Source organism: Colobus angolensis, unplaced genomic scaffold (genome assembly GCF_000951035.1).
Source record: "Colobus angolensis palliatus isolate OR3802 unplaced genomic scaffold, Cang.pa_1.0 Scaffold119, whole genome shotgun sequence".
NCBI lineage: Eukaryota > Metazoa > Chordata > Mammalia > Primates > Cercopithecidae > Colobus > Colobus angolensis.
In genome coordinates this window covers 1,535,970-1,560,153 of record NW_012113030.1, presented here as the reverse complement: position 1 = coordinate 1,560,153, position 24,184 = coordinate 1,535,970, and the positions used below count along the sequence as shown (strand labels likewise).

At 35.6% G+C, this 24,184-nt stretch overlaps 1 protein-coding gene across 4 annotated transcripts; it reads left to right on the top strand.

The window, feature by feature from the left end:
• Positions 1-1,868: 1,868 nt before the first annotated feature.
• MBIP (MAP3K12 binding inhibitory protein 1) lies at positions 1,869-23,946 on the top strand. Of its 4 annotated transcripts, none has more exons than XM_011926010.1 (9): positions 1,869-2,082; positions 5,751-5,870; positions 7,650-7,874; positions 7,954-8,050; positions 10,534-10,599; positions 10,833-10,985; positions 14,403-14,500; positions 21,697-21,735; positions 23,321-23,946. In XM_011926010.1, exons 1-9 carry the CDS (start codon positions 1,954-1,956, stop codon positions 23,423-23,425), a joined length of 1,032 nt encoding a protein of 343 aa, XP_011781400.1. In that variant the 5' UTR covers positions 1,869-1,953; the 3' UTR covers positions 23,426-23,946. The 4 variants fall into 4 exon arrangements, with proteins under 4 accessions (XP_011781400.1, XP_011781392.1, XP_011781409.1 ...); XM_011926002.1 differs by having other exon boundaries at positions 23,318-23,946; XM_011926019.1 differs by having other exon boundaries at positions 14,403-14,504; positions 23,318-23,946.
• The last annotated feature ends 238 nt before the right edge of the window (positions 23,947-24,184 follow it).

The window sequence follows — 24,184 nt, the reverse complement described above, 5'->3', positions numbered from 1 at the left end:
AAGTTTTGACTACATTTTGACTATGACCTGTTATGTCAGATCAGGTGTGAAATTTTCCACTTGAGGTATTGGTGCTCAAAAAGTTTCAAATTTTGGATCATTTTGGATTTTGAATTTTCAGATTAGGAATGCTCAACCTGTACCTAAGTAAAGAATACTAAGATACAAGTGTAGGTCTGGATATCAAATCACAGAATTACATGGAGAAGCAATACACAAATCAAATGGCCATCAGTTAATTGTATGTTAGAGGCTCAAAAGAACAAGTAAAACTTGAAAATTCAAAATCAGTGATGGCAAAGAAAGGAATGAGCAGCACTTTGTTAAAGACAACTTTTTTTTTAATGTACAAAGCATATTCCCAAATGTGTTGCATATCAGTGTTCTCCATATTTGAAAAAATATGAAACACCTCAATGCAAACAAGTGATCTGAAACTGATTGCTAATTTGGTACAGAACAAAAACTTACAGTTACCCCATTACAATTATTCTCTATTAACAAGAGAACCAGAAGCAAACAAAACATGCTAACATGCCAAAGAATCATGAATTTAAGCTAGATATGGGGATGAGTGGCTTGACTAAGAATGTTGCTCAATTTGAGATTGGACATTGTGAAGTATCTTTCCGGCTGTAGACATAGGCTGGAATATCAGTTGTATATCTTGCTGCCAACAAGGGAACAGAAAAAGATTTTCCAAGATTCTGTCAAGCCTGGTGATCCCACTTGTCTTTGGAAATGAAAGCCTAATTAAGAGACTCCCTAGGGACAGGTCAAAGGCGTTCTTTTATCTCCGTCTTCCTTATCCTAGTTCCTCGATGCGTTAGTCCTTCCCTTTAATGTAGTCTACCCTAAAACTAAAGAATACACATTGTGCAAGTTTCCACCTTTGTTTTCTCTACTGTAAATGCATTAGACTATTAACAGAATGAAGAGTTTTAAATGCCACCTTCCTTATCTCTAAGCGGATGTTTATTTCTTAAAGTGTTTTTGAATAAAGTTTCACACTAAAAATTCTTGGAATACTTTTTTAAATTGGATAACACTTTTTAAAAATATTGGAGTCTGACTAAAAGATTACAAAAACCCCACGAACATCTTTATAATAAAGCTATTATGATAAATAATACTTTGTAACAATTCAATTCGGTTTTACGTCCTCCTAATTTCAAAGATTGTGGTTGCATATTATTTAGCCAGGTTAAATTCCTGTTGGATTATATTGACAGTGTTTCATTTCTTTGAAACAATTTTAGGGTTAAGCGTCTCTACAGTTATAAGGGAGAATATCAACTGTAGTCCCAGTTACTCAGGAGCTTGAGGCAGGAGAACCGCTTGAAACTGGGAGGCGGAGGTTGCAGTGAGCCGAGGTGGCGCAACTGCACTCCAGTCTGGGCGACAGAGTGAGACTCTGCCTCCAAAACAACAACTTAAAACTTGAAGGGATGAAAATGTTCTATCTAATCATGACAATTCCGTGTGAGTTTTCCAGTGTTTAGAAACACGTGTGGGCACCACTCCATCCCTGACCAGCAAGCTTCCTCCAGACACACTCCACACCGCCATGTTAAAATGTCAACTTTTAATTTGGGGACTCAAACTACAAAATTTAACGATGTCTCCTCTTACCAAGATTCACAGTGAACATCTAGGAGTCAAGGTAGGCTTCATAACGCTAAACAGACCACAACTCTAATGACCACCTCAAATACAGCATTCTGCCCTAGCTTTGGTCTGCAATTACCCACTTCAGAGCCTTGGTGTAATGTCACAGTTGCAACTGATTGGTGTAACGTGCTTGTCAGTCACATAGAGAGGGTGGGGCCTCAAAGCCTGCTCTAAACGAGACGCCGTGTAGTACGTCATCGCCAAGCGACTAAAGCTGGAAGGGAGGGAGTCGGGTTGTGAGCAAACGTTGGTGGTGGTGGTGGGGCGGCCTGAGACGGCATCATGGCTGCTGCCACAGAGCTTAGTCGCCCGAACAGCGGTGACAGGAACCTGGAGCGAAGATGCAGCCCCAACCTCTCCCGAGAGGTGCTATACGAAATCTTTCGCTCCCTACACACCCTGGTTGGACAGGTGAGAGGTGGCCTGAGGGACTGGGAATATGGAAGCCATCCGGCCCATCCCTCCATTCTTTTCTTCTAGCAGGGGCCGGGGGCAGCTAGGCCTGCTGAGATGTGGGATGCGGTCCCTGAAGCCGAGGTCGGGGAGGAGCGCGGGCCCAGCCGCCTCGCTCGGAGTGAGGAAGACGGCGGTACCGGTTGCGGAGTAGTTTACCTTGCAGCTGTCCTCCCCAAGAGTAGGTGAGGTTGGTCTAAGTGAAAACCCGGCTCCTAAAGAGGCAGGCTTGGAAAGAATGAATGTGGAAAAGCTTCACTGCAAGTTTAGGAGGCGCCTAGCGCTCAGGGTCCTTTTTCCTCCAACTTACTCTTTATGGGAATTGGTTGGTCAGTAGGCCTGAGATTTATAGAAAAGCGCGCGTTTATTAGCTTTTTCTTGGCCGGGGGAGGAAGGAGTGATTTGTTCTTATGAGTTACTTGGTTTTGTTTATTTCTTTTTTCCTTCGGGCTGTTTTGGGCATCTATAACCCTTTCAAATGGGGAGGAAAGTAAAAGGAATTCGTTTAAAATACTTCTAGCGTAAAGTTGGATGAGTTATCCATCGTTGATGCTGTTTGCGTTAGAACTGTCGTTATTTAACTATTAACTAGTTTAACTGGCTGATAAATCGCTTTTGCAGAAATGTCATAGTAAAACTGGTTTTGAATTTAGTGGGCTTCTTCGATCAAGTCACTGTTTCGTTTCATGGTGTAAAATTCAAAGCAAGTTTTAAATGAGAAACAATTTAAAAGTACGCTTGTTTACCTGCCTTTTAAAAGGAAATATTTTCTATCTTACATAGACCATTTTCTAGCCGTAAAAGTTTGTTTTGGGGCTGGTACTAGCGCATGTGGACATGGCAGGCATTTGTGTCAAAGATAATGGTAAATTCTTATGAAAATAGAACATTTGTCTGATTTGTGAAAATTATTTTTAAAGCCTTGAGTAGATGGAGAATCAGCTTTTTAAAAAGTTACTATTTTAAAAAATCGTAGTGTGTTGTGTCTTACAAAGAACATTACTGTAAGCTAAACGGTTTTATGTAATGACGCAATTATTAATGGAGTCTACTTAAAGATATAACTTTTAAATTCAGTTGTTTGCCAAGTACTTACCGAAATCGTTTTTTAAAGGCTTGGGGTGTTTTGTTATATATTCCAGTCTTAAGATCCAAGACCTTTTAAATGGTTTAAAAGTTAGAGAACTTTTTATGGCGACGTTGGAACTTAAGTTTATTTATTTTCTAATGTCAAGATGAAAAAAGTTTATGCTCACCTATTAACAGAAGATGGAATATTTTTAAAAAATACTGAGCAATGATTTAAACGTTTCTTTTGAAACATTTTGCATACTGAATTTTTCAAACTCATTAGAAAATTTTAAACATTCAAGTACTCTACAAGTAAAGAAGCGATTACAATTTACTTGTGTCACCTGTCAAAAATGTTGACAGTAAATATTTGGTTACTTTACCATGACACAGTGAAGGGACCTCCTATACAGGTGTCAAAAATATGATTGTTTCATCAGTTAAATGCAAACTGTTTTCATAATACTCTATATTTTGAGAAGTATTAAGAGTGAAAGCCAGAGTTCCAAACTTATCAAAATTGCCCCCAGAGAAATCAGTATTTTCTTTTGCAACCACTTTAAAAGATTTCTAGAATGTATGTTGTAACATGCCTAACTTCATCCTGTGTCATCCCTAAGTATCATTGTATTGTTAGATCTCAGTAGGAAACATAAAACTGAATGTTAAAAAGAATTTTTTACTTAAGATCACAAAATTTACTAATTTTAACCTTTTTGCTTGCCTCTGGATGGTCCATCTTACCAAGCTAAACACTTATTTATTTTTAGCTTGGATTTTTGTATTAATTTAGTAAAGTGTTTACTGAAAATATTTATTTAAATAGTCTATATCAATAGCAGACTGATAGAGATTTTCGATTGAATGGTTTACTGTTCCAAGTTCTGTAGGGCAAAATGCATAGAATTCATATTACTAATAATGAATTTGTTGAATGAATAGTTAGATGTATTAGAATAGTTTTAAAATTAATTTGTGACATTATTTGATTTTCTTAAACGACCAGTTATTCTTAATTGCACTTGAAGCTTATGTAATTCTGCTGAATTGAAATGAGACTATGACCAAACATTAAGGCTTATTTTTCTATAAGTTATTTTCTATAGAAAATGTGATACTTTGCTTTGGTTGAGGATTTGCCTGCTTTATCCCCCAGCTGTATTCTTAAGTTTTCTATGATCAACTGTAGATCTCTTTGAAGACTATGAAAGTACAATAATAGGTTACTTCCATACATAATACAGGTTGTTGTCTAACACAATCTTTGTAGGAATTAAAGTAATGTAAATTAGTTCATTCACTTTAACGTAAAATCTTAACATATTCTAATCTTTGCCAGTGCAGCCTACATGAAATTTCATATATCTTTACACTTGTCTAATATGGACTTCTAAATGCTTCTGTTCTCATCTTCAAAGGGAGTACGTTTCTGTCACAAAGTATTCAATATATTATCTTTTTATTGGTAACCTTACATCTTTTTGATCTTTGTACAGTGATTCATCTTTTTATTATAATTATGACTCATAAAATCTGTATCTGAACTCATGTAACACCTTTATTTTGTAGAAAAGATGACTCATTTTGAAAAAATTATGTTAACTTGATTCCACTATGAAGTGTATTCTTATACTATGCTATAAACACATGTCCCTAGAAAAGTTTGTGATGGTTCACTTTTATTTACTCAAAAGACTGCAGATGGTCGCTCTCATTGTAAACTTTTCACTCATTTTGATGATAATCTTATATTCAGGTTCTTGGTAGTTTTCTGGGTATGATTTTATTCTATTAGATCACCAACTGATAGAAATTTCCATATAATGAGCACTCATATCTTAGCATTTAGCAAAGGTCTGGACATTTCATCCAGTCTGGCAACTTATTTCACCATGGTGGAGAAGTCTTTGTTTTTCAGCTTCAGACTTCCATAGCTCAATAATAGTTTTTCATTTGAAATAAACATGTTGCCATTTATCCCTACACTTTATAGGGATGAATAATCTTGACTTTTAAATTAGTTTAAAAATTGGTTAAAAGTTAAAAAACTAAAAATGTGATTTGGAGGACATCAGAATAATGATATATTTCTGATATGTATTTGTGTACATACTTAAAGAGAAAGATGCATGTTAAAACTTTCACAAAACAGTTGTACTTCCTCTGTTTAAGGCTCTGAGCTAGAAGTAGTAGGATTTTGAATAGGGCAGGCCTATATTGGATTCCATCCAAAGGTTTGTAGATATTGAAGTATCAAAAGAGCCTTCATCTTTTCATCTTTCGTGAATGGTTTTTACCTCTAAAATGGTCCCATTACACAGACCAAGAATAGAATTTGAATGACATGTCATTTTGTTTTTGTTTTTTATGAAAATCTGTAGCTTTCTTGGCATCTTAAAAATGGTAACTGTGTAGAGCATTTCAGTGTATTATTAAAAACTTGATAACTTAGAGCAAAATAGACCCGTTACTCTAGAAATCTTATTTTTGTGACAATTCATATGTACAGCTTAATCGTGTAATTTTTGTGATGTTGCTGGTTTGCCCCTTTGAAGCTTAACCTCAGAGATGATGTGGTGAAAATTACAATCGATTGGAACAAGCTCCAGAGCCTCTCAGCATTCCAGCCTGCATTGCTCTTTAGTGCACTTGAACAACACATTTTATATTTACAGGTAAATTTCTTGCTAAAATGATAACCTGATATTGAAAATAGACATTAATTGTGGTTAAATTAGTTGGAGTATTTGACAGTTCTAAACACTATATTAATAGTGTTGCTAACAAAAGGTTATTTACATCCAGATTTAATCTAAATCTGTTAATTTCAGTAGTGATCAGGACAGTTAAGGGAATATAGCCCAAAAGACCAATGTGAGTATGAGAGTGAATGAATGCAATTCTATTCAATTCTAGACCTGCACTGAAAATTCAATACAGTTCCATCTATGGTGGGTTATAATTAAGCAATAAGACACGGCAGGTGTGTGTCATGCTATGATAATGATTCCATGCCTTGGGTGAGTTTGGAGGCTCATGGAGTGCTTTCAGTGGTTCAAGAAGGGGCATTATCCCAGCATGACACATCCTGGAGTGTCTATTGCAATTAAACAGTTTCAGCATAGTTTTTAAAAAGAAAGTAATTTCTGTGACATTAATGTCTCATCTTTGTAAGTAGCCAGTCACTATTTTATCATTTCTTTTCCTTAACAGTTTGAAATAATTCATTCTTTATATTAGAAGTTAATATTGAATCTGTATTTATAATAGTGTTGTTATATTTTTAAATATTTCATGTTAATAACTGAACAGTATTATGACCTTGCTGGTTTCTAATTGAACATCTTTGCAATTATATATGTAAGTTTGCAGTTTATCTCTAATCAAAGTGTAAAATGTGAAGTGTCAAAAAGACAAGTGGAAGAACTGTTTGGATTGGTCAGTTTACTGTGATTAAGGTGTTATAAGGTTTCAAAAGAGTAGTATAGCAAACATTGGAAGCAAAATTGTGGGTATGAAAAAAATAATTGGAACGTTATCAGTGTTAGTGTGTTTTGACTAATGGAATAGGCATTAATTTTCAGCCCTCCATTCACTGACTTTGTGGGAAATTTTAACTGTTCCATGTTAAAAGTAATAGTTAACCCTGTTTTAAAGGGCAGAGCAGTGAGCTGTAGAACTCAAATGAGGCCTAATTGTGGGGAGCGGGGGAGGAGAACAGTAAATGGGTAATATAGCTTATATTCTACAACAGGGGTTTTCCCCTGTAGTATAGTGATAGGCCTCTGCCTCTTTTCAGCTATAGATCTTTTTTTTTTTCTTGTTCATTTTCTTTTTTAAAATTTAATTTTATGACCCAAGAAGAGATCTTGCCATGTCAGGAAATAGGTCTGAGTGTTCACTCAACCTAACACCTATATATTTCATGTCTATCTTCCTCATTCACATTGGCCAACTGCAGTTTCAAGTGGAGAATCTCCAGTGATATAGTGATAATGCAGGGCTTTGCTGAGTGAGAGCACTGGCTCTCGTGTTAAGGAGGAAAAATACTAAGCCTTAGTGTTCTGAGGAGGCATTTGAATGACATGTTAATTAAGTGGCATTGGTGCCAGAGGCTGAAGGCTTTGATTTGGCACAAAATAAAAGATGAGTGACAGAATGATTCTCTCAAAGAAAATTTTAAATTTCCTTAGGTTTTCTTTTCTTTTTTCTTTTCTTTTTTCCTCTCTCCTTTTTTAAAACTAATTTATAGCAAATGATAATGGTTACAATAGCAGAGAATAGTAAATACTTACATGTGGTCAGATCTATGTGTCTTGGTATACCAACTTTTTATATTTATTAACTGATATTAAGTATTTCATTTACTTAGCAGAAATTTATGTAAATATATTAAATGTATAATTAATTTTGGTCAGTTTGAACCTCAGCAGATGGAATTGTGGTGTTCTCAGCCTTTTTTAGCAAAACTTCAGTCTCCAATTAAAGAGGAGAATACAACTGCTGTTGAAGAGATAGGAAAAACAGAAATAGGGAACAAAAATGAAGCAAATGACAAATTTTCCATTGGCGACCTACAAGAGGAAGAAAAACACAAAGAAAGTGATTTAGGAGATGTGAAAAAGACACAGATCCATTTTGATCCAGAAGTAGTTCAGATAAAGGCTGGAAAAGCAGAAGTAAGTTTTTTTGGCGGGGGTGAGAGGGTATTATTTTTAAAAATCGTATGTTTACACTGTTAAAACTTGTTGTTTGTAGATTGACAGACGAATATCTGCATTTATTGAAAGAAAGCAAGCTGAAATCAATGAAAACAACGTCAGGGAATTTTGCAATGTTATTGATTGTAATCAAGGTAACTACCTAGAAATTAATTTTCTTAGGGTTTTAAGCACAATTTTTATAGTTGCTCTAATCTTTTATTTATTTTTTAAATGAATAGCTTTAAGAACACAATTCAAGTTATTTCACGGGTTTAGTTAGTAACTAAGACAGTAGAGTTTCCTTCTGCTTAATAATAGACTATATTGCAAACTGGTTTTCATTTTGGTTACACAAAGTAAATGCTAACATTAAAAGTGTTTATCACTGGCGAAGATTATTTTAAAGTTCCTTTAGGAAATGAATGTGAGGTATGAGTGACAAGGTTGATCAATCCCACTAGTAAAAGGAACTGAGCTCTATGAATTTCAAACCTATACATGTACTGTGAAATCATGATGTTAATACACAAGTGAACTTAGTAAAGTTAATATTCCTCCAGAGGGAGCAGTTTTCTCACTACTCCTGAGCTGTTTGAAATGTCTTATGTCACAATACAACCAATTTATCATGAAGACTATGGTGTCTTGCCTTTTTCCTTTCTGCTATAGTGCATACATTTGCTGTTTTTCATCAGATTCTCCTTTACCTCTCTACTCGATGCTATAGTACATTTACAAATCTGCGATTATGCTGCAGAATACAAAATATTGCAAAGCAGTGCCATAGATCATACTCAGACACCATAGTAATAATCAGAACAACTAGTTCTTAGGCAAAATTATGGAGAAGAGTTCATAATTGGGATGAACATGTTTCTTGTTGCCTCTAATATATCATGACTAATTATTATGAACATAGAATTGTCAGATGAACCTAGAACTGACTCATATCACATTGGTACTTAATAATGAAATAATATAGGCTGGTATTGGGTTGTGAATTTAGCTGTGTGCTACTATTAACATTACACATGTGCATCTCTAAATTTGGTATATTTTCCTATTAGCTTTTCAGAACAGGTGCAACAATGGCAAAATCTCAGGTACTACAACCAGCTATAAGCGACTATGAGAAAGGGTTTGTTGAGAGAGCAAGCACATGTGTCACTAATGTTATTCCTCTGTTCTCCCTGCTAACTCTATTATTATAAACCACCAGGGGATAGAAATTGACAAGAATTGAAATGCTCAGCAGGATTCCTTGGCCCATTCAATTCCTTGCTGGCTCAAAACAGTGCTAGAAAGAATTGCTGTGGAGAGTGACTAGCACTCATATACTCACACCATGCTGAATTTCTCACTGATGGGTCAGTTAATCTATATGTTTGGAATATAGTTCTGGAATGGATGATAGCTTCTTTTTTTAACCCTTAGCCCCATGAAATGGTAGGAAGAGAATGGAGAAAGGATGGCCTTTTAAGCATATTTTGAGGTCCTCCAAAAAAAAAAAAAAAAAAAAGGAAAGATGACTGTTTAGTCTCTGGATATAAAAGCTAAGTGGATTTGGAATTTTATGCATACTATTTGATTTATCAACAGAACTACTAAGGAAAGTTCAACTGAAAAAAATATAAATGTATTTTAATATGTTAGTGTGTTCCTTTTAATAAGTACAAATCTAACTATAAGCAGTGGAATTTTTAAAAATCAAATTTCATGGTGGGGGAGGAATTTTTTTTTTTAAGAATCTCATTTACCAGCCATTTTTTACAAAATATTCAAGGGAATTTTACAGGAGATTTACTGCCAATGTGTGGCTTTTAAACATTATTTCAAACACAAGTATATATTATTACTATGTAATATTATATGTTAATATATAACAATTATGTTAATATATTAGTTGTATTATATGTTAACATCTTTCCAATTTTCCCTCTTTGTAATTTATGCATTGATATCTAATTTGAAAGAAACTATACTTTTCAGCTTGGAAAAAAATAGGAACAAATTTTCACAACAGACCTTTCCTAAAATTAAACTTTTTTGAAAGTGGTAGGATGAGAAGCAGTAGATGACTTTTGTGGCGAGGGATTTCTAAAATGAGCACTGGAAATCTAGGTAGAGTGGAAATGTGTGTGTACTTGAGGTTTTGAGGTCATCTTTATGTGGAGTTCTGAAATAAAAATGTGTTAAATACATAATTCTTTTTGTTGGGTGTTCACTAATTTAGCATTAAAATAAAACATGCTGAATTAAAAGAATTCTAGTAAAAATGATGAGTTCTAGTTCTACGATGAAGTAGAATTTAAATACTCTATAGTAGATTATTTTATCCAGTGGCCCGAATAGTGACATTGGTTTTCAAAATTGTATCAGTTTGTGCCACTTAATGTTGATGGCTTCTCTGTATATAAATCTGAATATTAGGTAAGAATATTAGATATTATGATAAATTTTGACAGGTAAAGGTCACTAAATTCTATCCTGTGTGTGATCGTAATTTATTGTTACTATTATTTATTAAAATTATTATGAGTAAAATGTTAATATGAATTATTGGAAGTTTATTAAAATCTTATCCATTTGAAGGGAAGAATATATTTAAACTTATATTTATCTAAATTCTCCTTAGAAAACAGTTGTGCAAGAACTGATGCGATTTTTACCCCTTACCCCGGATTTAAAAGTCACGTAAAAGGTAAGTAACCACCACATGACATCTGAGTCACTGACAGAAGTCTAGATTATTAGCAAAATGGAATAGAAATAACTTTCCCATCTAAATTTTATTTTAAAACAAAAACATCTTGCCGTCCTTCATACTTGTGGTTAGATGGTCTTTATGAAAAAAATACAAAGTGCTGTTAGGGAATAAGAATTTCTGATTTTTGAAATATAAATGTATATAGGCTCAAAAGTTTGTTAATTTAGTTTCTAGAGTTGTGAATACATACGGACCACAGACTAGACCTGAAGGAATTCCAGGGTCAGGTCATAAACCTAACAGCATGCTTCGAGATTGTGGTAATCAGGCTGTAGAAGAACGACTGCAAAATATTGAGGCCCACTTGCGGTTACAGACAGGTAAGCAGAGTGCTAAGTGGACCTCATAATGAAACTTTGCAAATGGTTAAAAAATTGCAGTTCATTTAGTCACCAAATTTTCCTTTAGCTCCTAACATTTCTTGAACAATAAGTGCCAGTCATTCAGAAAGTGTTATGTATATGTCAGTTCACTTAAAAGGTCATAGTACCCTTTTCAGGTGTTGGTGCTGTTATCATCGTACAGATAAATAAATTGAAGTTTAAAGAGGCCAAGCAACACGCCTCAGATAGTGACAACTCTTTTAAAAAAAAAAAGAAAGAAAGAAAAGAAAAGAAAAGAGATAGTCCAGTCTTGCCTAGGCTGGACTTGAACTCCTAGGCTCAAGTGATGCTCCTGCCTCAGCGTCCTGTGTCGGTGGGACTACAATCATGTGCCACTGCACCCTGCTCAAACCCAAATCTTCACTAGGTGCAGAGCCTGAGTCTCCCTCTCCATTTAGTCACCATGTCTGTTGATTCTGTTTTCTGAATAAATATCTCTCAAATCTGCCCACTTCTGTCTTATCTCTACTGCTGCTATTAGAGTTGAAGCCACTGTGATCTCTGGCTTGGACTGATGGAAGGATATTTACTGGATTCTTTGCCACTAGACTTCCTCTAGATCATTCTCTATGCTGTAGCCAGATTGCTTTTTCTAAAACTCAAATTTGATCTTGTTTCTTCCCAGCTAAAAATCTGGAGATTGGGATTGGAGGGGGTTGTAATTTTAAATAGTATTGTCCACATCTGTAGTTGCAGCTACACCTCTGGGCTTCCCATCTCCCACTCGTTTTGCTGCTTTAGGATCTTTATACTCATGCCCTTCTGTCCATGCTTTTTCTTCCTAATCCTAGGCCAGTGCAGATTTACCTTTTGTATAATCTTATATAGCACTTGATATTCCCTGCTCCCCTTTAAAGTAGTTATCATGGTTCTGTTTAATGTCTGTCTCCTGCTAGATAGTCCGTGAGAGTGCAACTATGCCTGTCATATTCATTACTTTGTACCTGTTACAGTGCCTGGCACAAAGTGTTCAAATGTTTATTGAATGAACAGTTGCTTGTTTTACCTTTGCAAATATATGTAGGAGGGACAGAAAGTTAGTGTTTGACTCTCTCAGGGTAGGTCAAGGGATGATGGCATCCCTGTGAAGTGACACTTGAGGCCTTGAAGGATTACTAGGAATTTTCCCAGAGCAAAGCATTCCCAAAAGAGGGAACAGCAGAAGCAAAGCATTCCACAAAGAGGAAACAGCATTTTTAAAATGGACAAAAACACAAAATATGGTTCAGGAGATAACTGAATCCAGTATAGCTGGAGTATGCTAACTATCTGAAGCTATGCTAACCAGATGAAGGTAGAAGAAGAAAACAGAATGAGTAAATCTTTGAGAGTAATAAGACATTGGCATTAAGAATTAATCTCCTCCCTCAGAAGTGGATGGGTTTAAAATGCCACTGTATAAAAGGATTGACTGGTTAAGTCTCAATAATATGAAATAGTTTATTTTTTGGAAAAACATCTGTTGAATGCTTACTATGCTCCAAGCACTATTTTAGGCACAAGGGATGCTGAGATGACATAATCATAGTCCCCAGCTTCAAGGACTTTATAATCTGATGAGAGAAAGATTAATAGTGAAGTAGAGTTTTAAAGGAGTAATGAAAGGCTGGGTGTAGTGGTGTGTGCCTATAATTCCAGCTCCTTGGGAGGCTGAGGTGGGAACAGAGCTCAAGTCCAGGAGTTGGAGACCAGCCTGGACAATATAGTGAGAATCCATCCCAAAAAACTCAGGAGCACTGAAGAATGCGGGGAGGCACAAGGAGCCTTTATGCGAATGAAGAGGTTTAGGCAGTGCCTGCGTCACCCAGTGAAGCTTGAACTGGCTCTTGAAAGATACAGAAGTAAGGCAGAGGACATTTTAGGTAAAGGGAGCAGCAAGAGCAAAGTCAAATGAACAAGTTACTTTATTCAAGAACAAGAACAACCAGGGTCCTAAGATTTTTTTAAATCCTCAAAAAAATTTTCTAGAATTTTTATACATAACAAGTTGACAATTTTGATATAAAAATGTACCTGTATTCTTTAATTGCATAATGATTGGCTAATCATGTATTCATTTAGTCAGTAAATATTAAGTACCAGCTCTTTGCCAGGCACTGTAGTCTTACAAACTAATGCTTCCTCGGTTTGTGCAGTGCACAAGCTGCACAGCCCTACCTAATGAACAAAACAGATAAAACTCTGTCCTCTTGGAGCTTACATTAGAATGGGGAAACAAACAATACAGAAAGAAAATATACTGAATGTTGGGTGCTAGTAATGGAATGGAGAAAATTAAAGTAAGGAGGATAAGGGAGTGCTGGGTAGGGGAGTCGTAGTACTGGTGTTTTTAACAGGATAGTGAGAGAAGGCATTACTGGTAAGGTAACTTTTGAGCCAAGACTTGAAATTGACTTGGGATTATGGAGGTGGAGGGAACTAGCTAAAGCTTACAGTGTGCTTGGCCTCGCTGAATAACAGAAAAAAGTAATCAAGTGGCTGGAACCATGTGGGCATAGGGAGAATGTCCAAATTGTATATGGCCTTGTAGGCCATTGTGAGGGCTTTGGTATTTAATCTGAGTGAAATGATCAGGTATTGGAAGGTATTTAATCTGAGTGAAATGATCAGGTATTGGAAGCAGAGAAATGACGTGATCTAACTTACATTTTTAGAGGATCACTGGCTCCTGTGTTGAGAATACACTCTATGGAAGCATGGCAGAAACAGGGAGACCAGTTTGGGGGTTGTGATAATCCAGGGAGAGGTGGAAGTGGTCTGGACCAGAAAGGCCACAGTGTGGAGGGGGTGAGAAGTAGAAGGATTCTTGATATAATCATAAATTTAAAATTTGAGTGGCCATAATTTACTGTCCCCCTCCTCAGAAAGTTTGTTAGTTTAAAATTATAGTAAAGCCCCTTTTTTACATTCTTTTAGGTCAAAGGAAAAAATATGGCATGTAGGAAGAAATATTAATTGAAGAAACTAATATGACATTGCAACCACTGCATTGAATTATCATCATTTGTCACTATGCATTTTTGTCCTCCCATGTAACTATCAAAGCATATCAGAAATATAAATTGTTCTGTATAGAAGCTATTCAGTATCTTGTAAAATGAATTTAACGTGAAACTCCTAGAATATAGGAAGCATAAATGGGGTTTGCAGAGAGGAAGTGTAGTACAATATGTCCAATAGTGTATAATATGAAAATATGACCTAAAGACTTCATTCTGTTTTATTTTGCTTTTTATTTTCTTAAGTAGTTTCCATTCCTTTGCATAAGTGTCTTTGCATGGTATTTTAAGAATAAAAATTGTAAGAAGAAAGAATTATTCAACAGTATCTCAGAATCTTTTTTAATGTATTTAGGTGGTCCAGTGCCAAGAGACATTTATCAGAGAATTAAAAAGCTTGAGGATAAAATCCTTGAATTGGAAGGCATCTCTCCTGAATATTTTCAGTCTGTAGTGAGTATAAGTGTCTTTTAAAAATAAATTAAAATGTTATTCTGGATTCTTTGTGGTTTTACAGTCACTCATTGATCTATAAGCAAAACTATTTTAATAATTCAAAGATGAATGAGCACAGTCCTGTGTAGGGGATATGTTTAGTTCCTTAAAAACTCTGGTTCTGAATATTTTTAAAATTTAGAATTTTTAAAAAGGGATACTTCTATTATATATTACCCACATTCTCAAACTTAGGCCATTTTCATGGCATAGTAAGTCAGACTGGGTGGTGGTTGGGCCTGTTACTCTGAACTTGCTACCTTGTAAAACAGAGGCTTCCTCTGGAACCTTGCTCTGTCAGTGATCCCTCTGCCTCTTTAATCTCTCTTCCCCAACAGGCTCCTTCCCTCAGCTCACATGCAGTTAATACTAAACAAACGCACACCTCAAGCTGCCATTCTTACTCTTTACCTTAACCACCAGACTTTCTATGTTTTTGTAATTCCTTAACTCTAGCATTCATTCATTCTTACCCCTTTTTCCAAGAATATTAAGAAACAGTGTTGTGCTAGTAAGTTAGTATCTTTGGCACATCAGCATTTTTCAGAAAAATGATCCTGAGCTCATTGTGTTTTCCTCAGTCTTCTATACCTGCCTTCTCTAAGTTTTTTTTTAAAGCAGTACCTTATTGGGACTAAAATAATATCAAAGTGAGATTATACCAAAACTCCTATTTCTGAAAAATTATGTGAGATAGCCCATTTTAGCATGGATCATACAAGTTAGTGGTGAAAATATATTTAAAATTTATTTTAGGTATGACAGCAATCTTCCAAAGTTATAGATGGAGTATTAGATGAGTTACAGAAAAGAAGTATTTCCAGAGGAAGAAGGCAGGTCACGTAACAAAAGGGAGCAGCAAGTCTTAAATGACAAAATTTCAGAGAAGAGTTTTAGTGATTTATTGCTTTCAAAGGTAAAATGATGTTTATAAAAATACTAAGGGCTGAAGCAAAGATCAAATGAGATAATGCCAATCAAACACTTAGCATACTGCTTACCACATGGTAAAAACCTCATTGGCATTTATTTAGTTTCAGAACTATGAAGTAGCTGTATAAACCTGGAAAAGTCACTCGATTCCTCTGGCCTTCAAGATGTCTAATTTTAGAAAATGTGTTGGTTGTACTACATAATTACAAAGGTCTTTTCACTTTTAGGATTATTCTTTGAATGTCTTCCTAGGAAACTTCATAAAGATTTTTAATGATTTTTCCTACAGTAGTCTACCATAAGTTTTTCCCATTCTAGTAACCTAGGAAAGTTATTTTTCTAGTTCAATTTCATACCTTGTTAATATAATTCTTACTAACAATAGAACTGATCTTTCATTAGAGTATGGTAGTATCAGATGCCTCCAGTGAGAACTTGCTGCAGTATCATTCATCTCTTTTCTCTGATTCTGATTTATAAAAATTTAACATAGGCCAGGCACAGTGGCTCATGCCTGTAATCCCAGCACTTTGGTTAGCCAAGGTGGGCAGATCACCAGTGGTCGGGAGTTCAAGACCAGCCAGACCAACATGGAGAAACCCCATCTCTACTGAATATACAAAAAATAAAAATAAAAATAAGCCAGGCGTGGTAGCACATGGCTGTAATCCCAGCTACTCAGGAGGCTGAGGCAGGAGGATCATTTGAACCCAGGAGGCTGAGGTTGCGGTGAGCCAAGATTGCGCTATTGCACTCCAGCCTGGGCAACAAAAGCAAAACTCTGTCTCAAAAAAAAAAAAAAAAATTAATAGATTTGTTTAACAAAAGAACAAGCCTTCCACATCATAATCTTTTTGTTTTGTTTTGATCTGTTACGCATAGGATAGAGTGGGTAAAGAGGTAAAGTAGCCAGATTGTTTAGGACCTTAAGTGCTGTGCTCAGAAGTTTAAAATCTGTTTTCTAGGCAGGGAGCAGGGGGAATCTACTGAAAGCATTTGAGCAGAGAAGTGATTTGTGAACATGATATTTAGAAAGATTTATCTAATACAGTTGTGGGAGACAAAAGAGAGAAACTAAGGACAAGGAGATAGTGTTATGCTAGCTTAGATGTGAAGTTAGATCCTAAAATAGGGACATGAGTGAGAACGGAAAAGATTAATGCAGGTTGGGAAAAAAAAGGACAAATATTGATGATTGGATGTGGGAATAGAGAACAAGGATAGAGTCCAGTTTCTGGTTGGAAAAATGATACCATTGATAGAAATAAGAAAATCTAGAGAGAGAGATACTTTTGTGGGAAATGTGAATTTGAAGGCAGAGGAGGTTATGAAGGTAAAAATGTCAGGTAAGCTTTTTGAGATACAGCACTTACACTTGGGACAATTGGGAGAGTCTGTGTAGTGGTGAGAGTCCATCAATGGATAGGAACACTGAGATTGTCTGAGGCCTGAAGTCTGAATCTTGGTGACTGCCTAATTTCAGGGGCAGGAAGCATTTGTAAATGTAAACAGAGGATTGGCATATATGTATTAAGCGTTCAGAAAAGGATGGATGGTGGCAACCTGTGATAAAACCGGTGCTTTTTAAAAGTATTTCCAAATATGTTAAAAAAAAATCTATATATCTTTTAGAAGAACTGCTTCTGGATTAGTGTTGGAAGTGACATATCAAATTAGTAGTGAGCTACAAGGAAGAACAAAACACTGGAAAGGTTTAAATATTCAGACTCATTCTGTCCTTTAGGCCTGTGAACATACATGACACAAGCCCTATGGGGAAAGAAGATTTTGTACTCACCCTTCTATAATAGGATGAATGAGCCATCTTTAGGAACCTCACTTGCAATACAGCTAGCTCTAAGAGTGTCCTTGCAAACAGGAGGAGTTGAACACATACCTTACAGAGGACATAGTACATTATTCATCACCCTCACCATCATGCTGGGAGTACATGTATGGTAATTGCATAATTTTACATATTTATCCCTCAAAAGTATACAGAAGAAACTACATATGTAGCACAGTCCTATAGCTTCTAAAAATAGAAAAGTTGAGCCCATTAAATTTATTAAGGATTGAACTTTTGTTGGAACTCCTAAAATCTGAAAAGATTTTCATTGAAATGTATTTATTTAGATTCACATGTAGATGAATTCTAAACATGGGGGAGCTTCTTACAGTTGGATAGAGATTGATTATCGTGGGTAACATTGAAGGGTAGCATAGAAAAACAAATATTTATCAGGAAAAAAGATGTCATTTATATTTGTTTTATAAAACGTAATCAGATTATATAAAGTTCTCATTTTATGAGCCAGACATAAAACTCCAAAATATGTTATAATGTGTATAGAACAGGATTTATGGCAAAAGTGAATAATACTTGTTGGACATTTTGATGTAAGAGTTCTAAAGGTCTTTATTCTTTGCATTAGCTGTGGAAAGCTTTAAATGTAATGTTTTCAAAAGTTTAAGGGCATGGCCTTAACAGTTCATTTAAAATATATGATCTTTGAGTATTTCCAAAGACTTACTGATTTTAAATAATGATACTTGAAAACAGTAAGTACCAACATGCTTTTACAAGTATTTTGTTCATTTTATAGCATTTATCACTTATATGTTTATACATGTTTTTCACTTTATATTTTGAAACTCTCAAGGGCAGGAACTGTGTCTTGTTCATCTTTGAGACACAGAATGTAGTAGATATCAAGTAGATGTGCAAATGAATGGATAGGACTTGAATGATAGCTCATTACTGGACTTTGAAGGTGGGTTAACTTTGTTCAAAACACTGACTGGGTGTAATTCTTAGTCCGTAACAGTAACTCCTGGTTCTTAAGGAAGCATCGGGGGAGGGGAGTGCTGAAAACCAGGTCAACATCATGTACACAGGCCGTGTGCGTGTGAACATGTGCTGGATCTGAAGCATGAGTGAACAACTGGATTCAGCTAGAAAATTAGATTGTAAACATATTTCAGGGAGCCTTGAAGGTCACACTAGCCAGTTTGCACTTCTAGTTATCATTGGAGCACAATTAAGTTTTAGAGAAAGAGAGAAACCTGTAATTTAGGTCCCTGTCTGGTGGCATTATAAATTCTGAGTTGGAGAGAAATTGGAGTCAAGGAAACTAGTTTAGGAAACATGTCATTATCCAAGCCAGAGAGAAATGAAGGTCTGAATCAGGGCTCTGGGACTAGAAGGGAAGAAAAACATTTCAGATACTGCACGTGTAGAATCAGTTGCCTTTTACAACTGAAAGAAAGAAAGCAGCCAGTCATGGAAGAGGCCTCCTTACCCTTGAGGTTCCTTAGAGCACTGGTTCCCTGGATTTGCGTGTGTGTGTGTGTATGTGTGTGAATGTGTGTATGTCAGTCATGCTCTGCATAAGGATGTTTCAGTCAATAGTCAACTGCATATGTTACAGTGGTCTTGTAAAATTATAGTGTGGTATTTTTACTGTATCTTTTCTATGTTGAGATGTGTTTAGATACACAAATACCATTGTGTTATAGTTGCCTACAATATTCAGTACAGAAACATGCTGTACAGGTTTGTATGCTAGGAGCAATAGATTATACCATATAGCCTAGGTGTGTACCATCTAGGTTTCTATGAGTATACTCTATGATGTTCACACAATGACAAAATTAACACATTTCTCAATATATCCCCATCATTAAGCGATGCATGACTCAGAACCTACTAAGGTAAAATAATGGGTGAGGAGAGAGAATTTTGCATTACCTTTCTCTAGCTCTTTCTTTAGTGTGCTGTGCTTTAAAGTATTTTCTCTCAGGTACCAACACCTGTTAAAATGTCTACCTTTTATTTATACTTCTATACAGATGGGGTTATGTCCCAATAAACTCATCAAGAACTGAAAATATTATCAAGTCTAAAATGCATTCAATACCTCTAACCCACCAAACATCATAGCTTAGCATAGCCTACCTTAAACATGTTCAGAATGTGTACCCTGACCTACAATTGAGGAAAGTCACTTGGCAGCACAGTACACTGTAGAGTATCGGGTGTTTACCCTCATAACCACATGGCTGACTGGGAGCTTCGCTCACTGCCACTGCCCGACATCACAAGAGAGCATCATATCACATGTCACTAGCCCAGAAAAAGATCAAAATTCAGCATCTGAAGTACAGTTTCTACTGAATGTGTGTCACTTTCACAGCATTGTAAATTTGAAAAGCCTTATCTAGCCATCATAAGTCAGGAACTGTACTGAGATTTCCTTACACCTAAAACAAATAGTAAAATTAATCTAGTGTATCCATAGTAGATATGGTATTTCTAAGTGTTCGTCTTATCAAAATATTCTGCTCAGATGTAAAACAAGCCCAAAAGGCCACATTTTACTGTTTTTAAGTCACTGAACCACTGATGACCTTACTTTCCTCATTCTGGTATTTCTTGCTTTGGTTCTATGATACAGTAGTAATCCGACTGTTTAATAGCATAGAAACTATCGATATATTACAGGTTAAACGACTAGGAGAACAAGGGGAATTTGTTTTGTTTTGTTTTGTTTTAGACGGAGTTTCACTCTGTCACCCAGGCTGGAGTACAGTGGTGCGATCTCGGCTCACTGCAACCTCCGCCTCCCGGGTTCACACCATTCTCCTGCCTCAGCCTCCCAGGTAGCTGGGACTACAGGCATCTGCCACCATGCCTGGCTAATTTTTTGTGTTTTTAGTAGAGATGGGGTTTCACCATGTTAGCCAGGATGGCCTTTGATCTCCTGACCGTGTGATCCACCCACCTTGGCCTCCCAAAGTGCTGGGATTACAGGCGTGAGCCACCACGCCTGGCCAAGGGGAATTATATTTGCATCAAGTGTATAAAAAGCCACCTCTTAGGAAGTCAGGAGACTGATCAATTGCCAAATTAAACATTGATTCCTTATTTGCCCATAGGCCCTACCACAGGTATGCAGCTTGGTTTGGCAAAGGAAGGAGCATAATTATCTGAACTCTATTATTTCGTAATTACTAATTCTAATACTTAATGATTTCCAACTTACTGTAACTTGATAAGAAGCATACCTAGATGTTCTTTGAATCAACTTTTGACACAAAGGAAAATGTGAGTTTTAATGCTGTCTTCAAAATCTCAATAGTCAGAAATGCTCATGAGAACATTTTGTCTCTGAGATTCAGTTTGTCAAATATACTAATTTACTAATTTGCCATTCAAAAGCTAGTGCTTGTGTGAAACTAAGAAAAAGTCTAGAAAGAATATCATTAGACCAAGGTTTAAAAGGCTCATTAGTGGATCAGTGAGAATGTTGTCAGCTTCAGCTGTAAGAAATTTGAACTCAAAACTGGCTTAAACATTATGTAAACTATAAAATAGGAAGTCCATGGTAGCACAAGCTTCAGATTTAATTGATTCAGTGACTAAATCATAATTGTAAGAAAATAGGTTTCTTTCCCCTTTTAACTCTGCTTGGTGTTACCTTCTTTCCCAGGCAGATGGCAAGATGGCTATAGCACTTTCAGGTGTCTTACCCAGATACGGCAGTATCCTGAGGAACTGCCTTCTTTGAGGGTTTTCTCTCAAAAGACGTGAGGAAGCTTTTTCCAGAAGTTCTCCTCTTAATCTCCAGCAGTCTTCTCCTTTGCTCATTGGCCAGAATTGGACCCATGCCCATTTCAGTCACTGACAAGACGGGGAACCCATTGGCTTGGGCCACACAGAGAAGCAGTGGATAGGTAGCTCCTTGCTTAAACAACCACAGTGTCCATTATAGTCAGTCCAGGGTGTGTGTGTGTGTTTTCACCTCTTGGCCTCATATACCAGTTTCCATTTTTCCTTTGTCGATTGTCACTTCGCTTGTTCAATACCCTGGGATGGAAAGGTTATGAAAAAAAACTAATCAGAAAATCCCCAGAGCATCTCTTTCCACAATCACCCAGGCTCATTAGAAGCTGGTAATTGAGGGGAAAATATATATTGCCAAGGATAAGCATGTTGCTGCAGTATTGCTATTATATATTGTTAATGTCATCCTCTTTAGAGAGTAACTTGCAGAATATAAGGTGGATGTTGGTAACAGACAATAATTGGTATTAGTAAATTGGTTGGCTTTTTTTCTCTCAGAGTTCCCAAGGCTGTACATAATTTGTACAGTATTTTATAAAGAAAAAAATGATGCTTAGATTTTTTTAAACATTGGTTACTTTTTTTTTAAATCTAGAGCTTTTCTGGAAAAAGAAGAAAAGTTCAACCACCTCAAGTAAGTTACTGCATTTTCATTTTGGTTTCTGAAATAGTTGGATTAGTTTTATACCTTTCTTATTAGAAAAAGTTTCTACTATGGTTGCTTTTAGGTCATACCCTGGTACAATTTATGACTGAAGAAAAGGGCAGTATCAACTAATATACTTGATTGAATAGAAAAATTCTTTTAAGGGCATGGAATGACTCAGGTTAAATAAATAAAACCTTTGTCCTGCTTTTAGTAGTACAGGGATGTGTCATTCATAAAGTGCTTAAAAATAGTAAGTGCTCAAGTAATTTCAGTCTCCCCCCATCCCTTCCTTTTGTGAACACTTCTGATTAGCAGCACCTACATCAAAAAGGGTGTTTGGCAGAGTTTGACTTCAGCCGGCCCTGTCTAAAGTGCCACTTTACTAATTAGTTGAACCTTAAATAGTAAGGCTTTGCTAGACTTTAATAGTGGTAATGTGAATTTAAAGTTGGAGAAGACTTTCTAATTTTTAAGAGTAGCATTTTTTTTCTTACAAAATTCTGAGTAAATTTTTTGATAGCAATTATTTTTTCCAGAAGTAAATTATTGTAGTTGATCCCTCAAGAGAGAATTTCTAGGTATTTTAAGCAGTTATTTTTAAAGTTAACTTTTTTTACTATTGATTATGAGAATAATCAGGTTTTTAAAAGTTACTCTCTTATATAGTAAACTGTAACACTTTGTTGCTGCTTTAAAAATACAATTCACATAACATAAAATTCATAATTTTAAAGTGGCTGTTAGTATGTTCACTATGTTGTGCAACCATCACCACTAAGTCTAGAACATTTCCATCACCGCCCCAACCCTGTACCTATTAGCACTTAGTCCCAATTTCCCTTTCTCTTTACACCCCCTAATAGTCACCACATAATACTTGTGTCTAAATTAGAAATATTAATGTAAGTGAGGGTGTTCACATAGATAGACTTGAACAAATCCAGTTTTTATTGGAAAGCAAAAGGAGTGTTTTCTTCACTGTTTTCCACTTCAGGTTAACTTTAGTAATCAACATAGAAAGTTTTCTATTAAAAGGGATAGCCGGTATCTCAAATGATTTTTTTCTCCTGGTAGTAATATAATTAGTATTTTTCTTCTTCTTTCCAACTTTTACTTAAGCTCAAGGGGTTTTCAGGTTACATGGGTAAATTGCATGTCACGGAGGTTTGGTGTACAGATAATTTTGTCACTCAGGTAATCAGCATAATACCCGATAGGCAGTATTTCAGTCCTCTCCCTCCTCCCATCTTCAAATAGGCTCCAGTGTCTAATAATCAGGCTTTTTTTTTTTTTGGTAAACTTATTCTTTCAAAGTATAAAAGGTTCAGGAGAGTTTAATCATTAGAAAAGAGAAAAAGAAATATTTAAGCCTTATTATTTTATGCCTTTAAATTTATGATCTAGTCAACATATATAGTTGCGCCGTTTTAAGATTATTATCATGAGGGAAAAAAACCATTTGGTCATGCTTTTGAATATTTTAAATATTTATAGTTCATTTGGCACTTTATCTGCATTAAGATACTTCAGAATCTTATTCAGCAATTTGTGTCGTTATTGTTTACAGCAGAACTATTCACTGGCTGAACTTGATGAGAAAATTAATGCCCTCAAACAAGCCCTCCTCAGAAAATCAAGAGAAGCAGAATCCATGGCAACCCACCACCTTCCATGAAAAACTCCTCTCCATCCTTGTCATTTTACTTTTTTATATACATATGTGTAACTTACACTGTTATTAATTCAACGGATATATATTTATCAATGTAGACTTCTCTGTGAAGTCAAGGTTTATTTTCACGAGTCCAGCTTGCAGCAAGTAATCTTCAGATATTCCAGTAAGTTTTGAAATAATGAATGTGTTGAAAATAGCATTGTTGGAATTTATTCCCTTCTGTTTTAAAGGAGGTATTTTGGAAATTGAAAAATTTAATTTAAAAGTGCTGGTACATCTTTTTTCTTTTGTGGACCACAGAAAGGAAAATTTATTTTGATATTGATACTTTAAAAGGACTTTATATTTGTAACATTGGTGTTAACCAGTTTATTAGTTTAAATTTTACTTTGCATATAATAGGCATTCAACAAAAATTTATTGACTGAAATGAATTTTAAATGGATGTATGAACTTGTTTTTCTTAATTTCTAAGATGTCAGTATTCATGTAAATAAACAATAGATCCAGCTTTATCCCTTTATTGACTGTGTGACTTTGAACAACTTACTTAATCTTTGTCCTCATTTCCCAGTCTGTGAAATGGGAATGACAGTAATAGAAACGACCTTATTGTTTGGAAGAAGAGATGAGATCATGCATGTTTGAAACTGTCTGTCCCAAGGGAATTGCTGAGTAAATGTTAGCTAATATTATAAAACCAGGTCTGGTTTTGGACAGCAATTCGGATGTTACAAAGAAATTATAGTACCTCTCTTT

Bases quoted from the DNA above. Each gene is read 5' to 3' on its own strand.
- MBIP (XM_011926002.1), top strand. From the start codon at position 1,954: ATGGCTGCTGCCACAGAGCTTAGTCGCCCGAACAGCGGTGACAGGAAC. The intron at 8,051-10,533 runs GTAACTACCTAG...AATTCTCCTTAG, and splicing joins TGTTATTGATTGTAATCAAG to AAAACAGTTGTGCAAGAACT. The intron at 10,986-14,402 runs GTAAGCAGAGTG...TAATGTATTTAG, and splicing joins CCACTTGCGGTTACAGACAG to GTGGTCCAGTGCCAAGAGAC.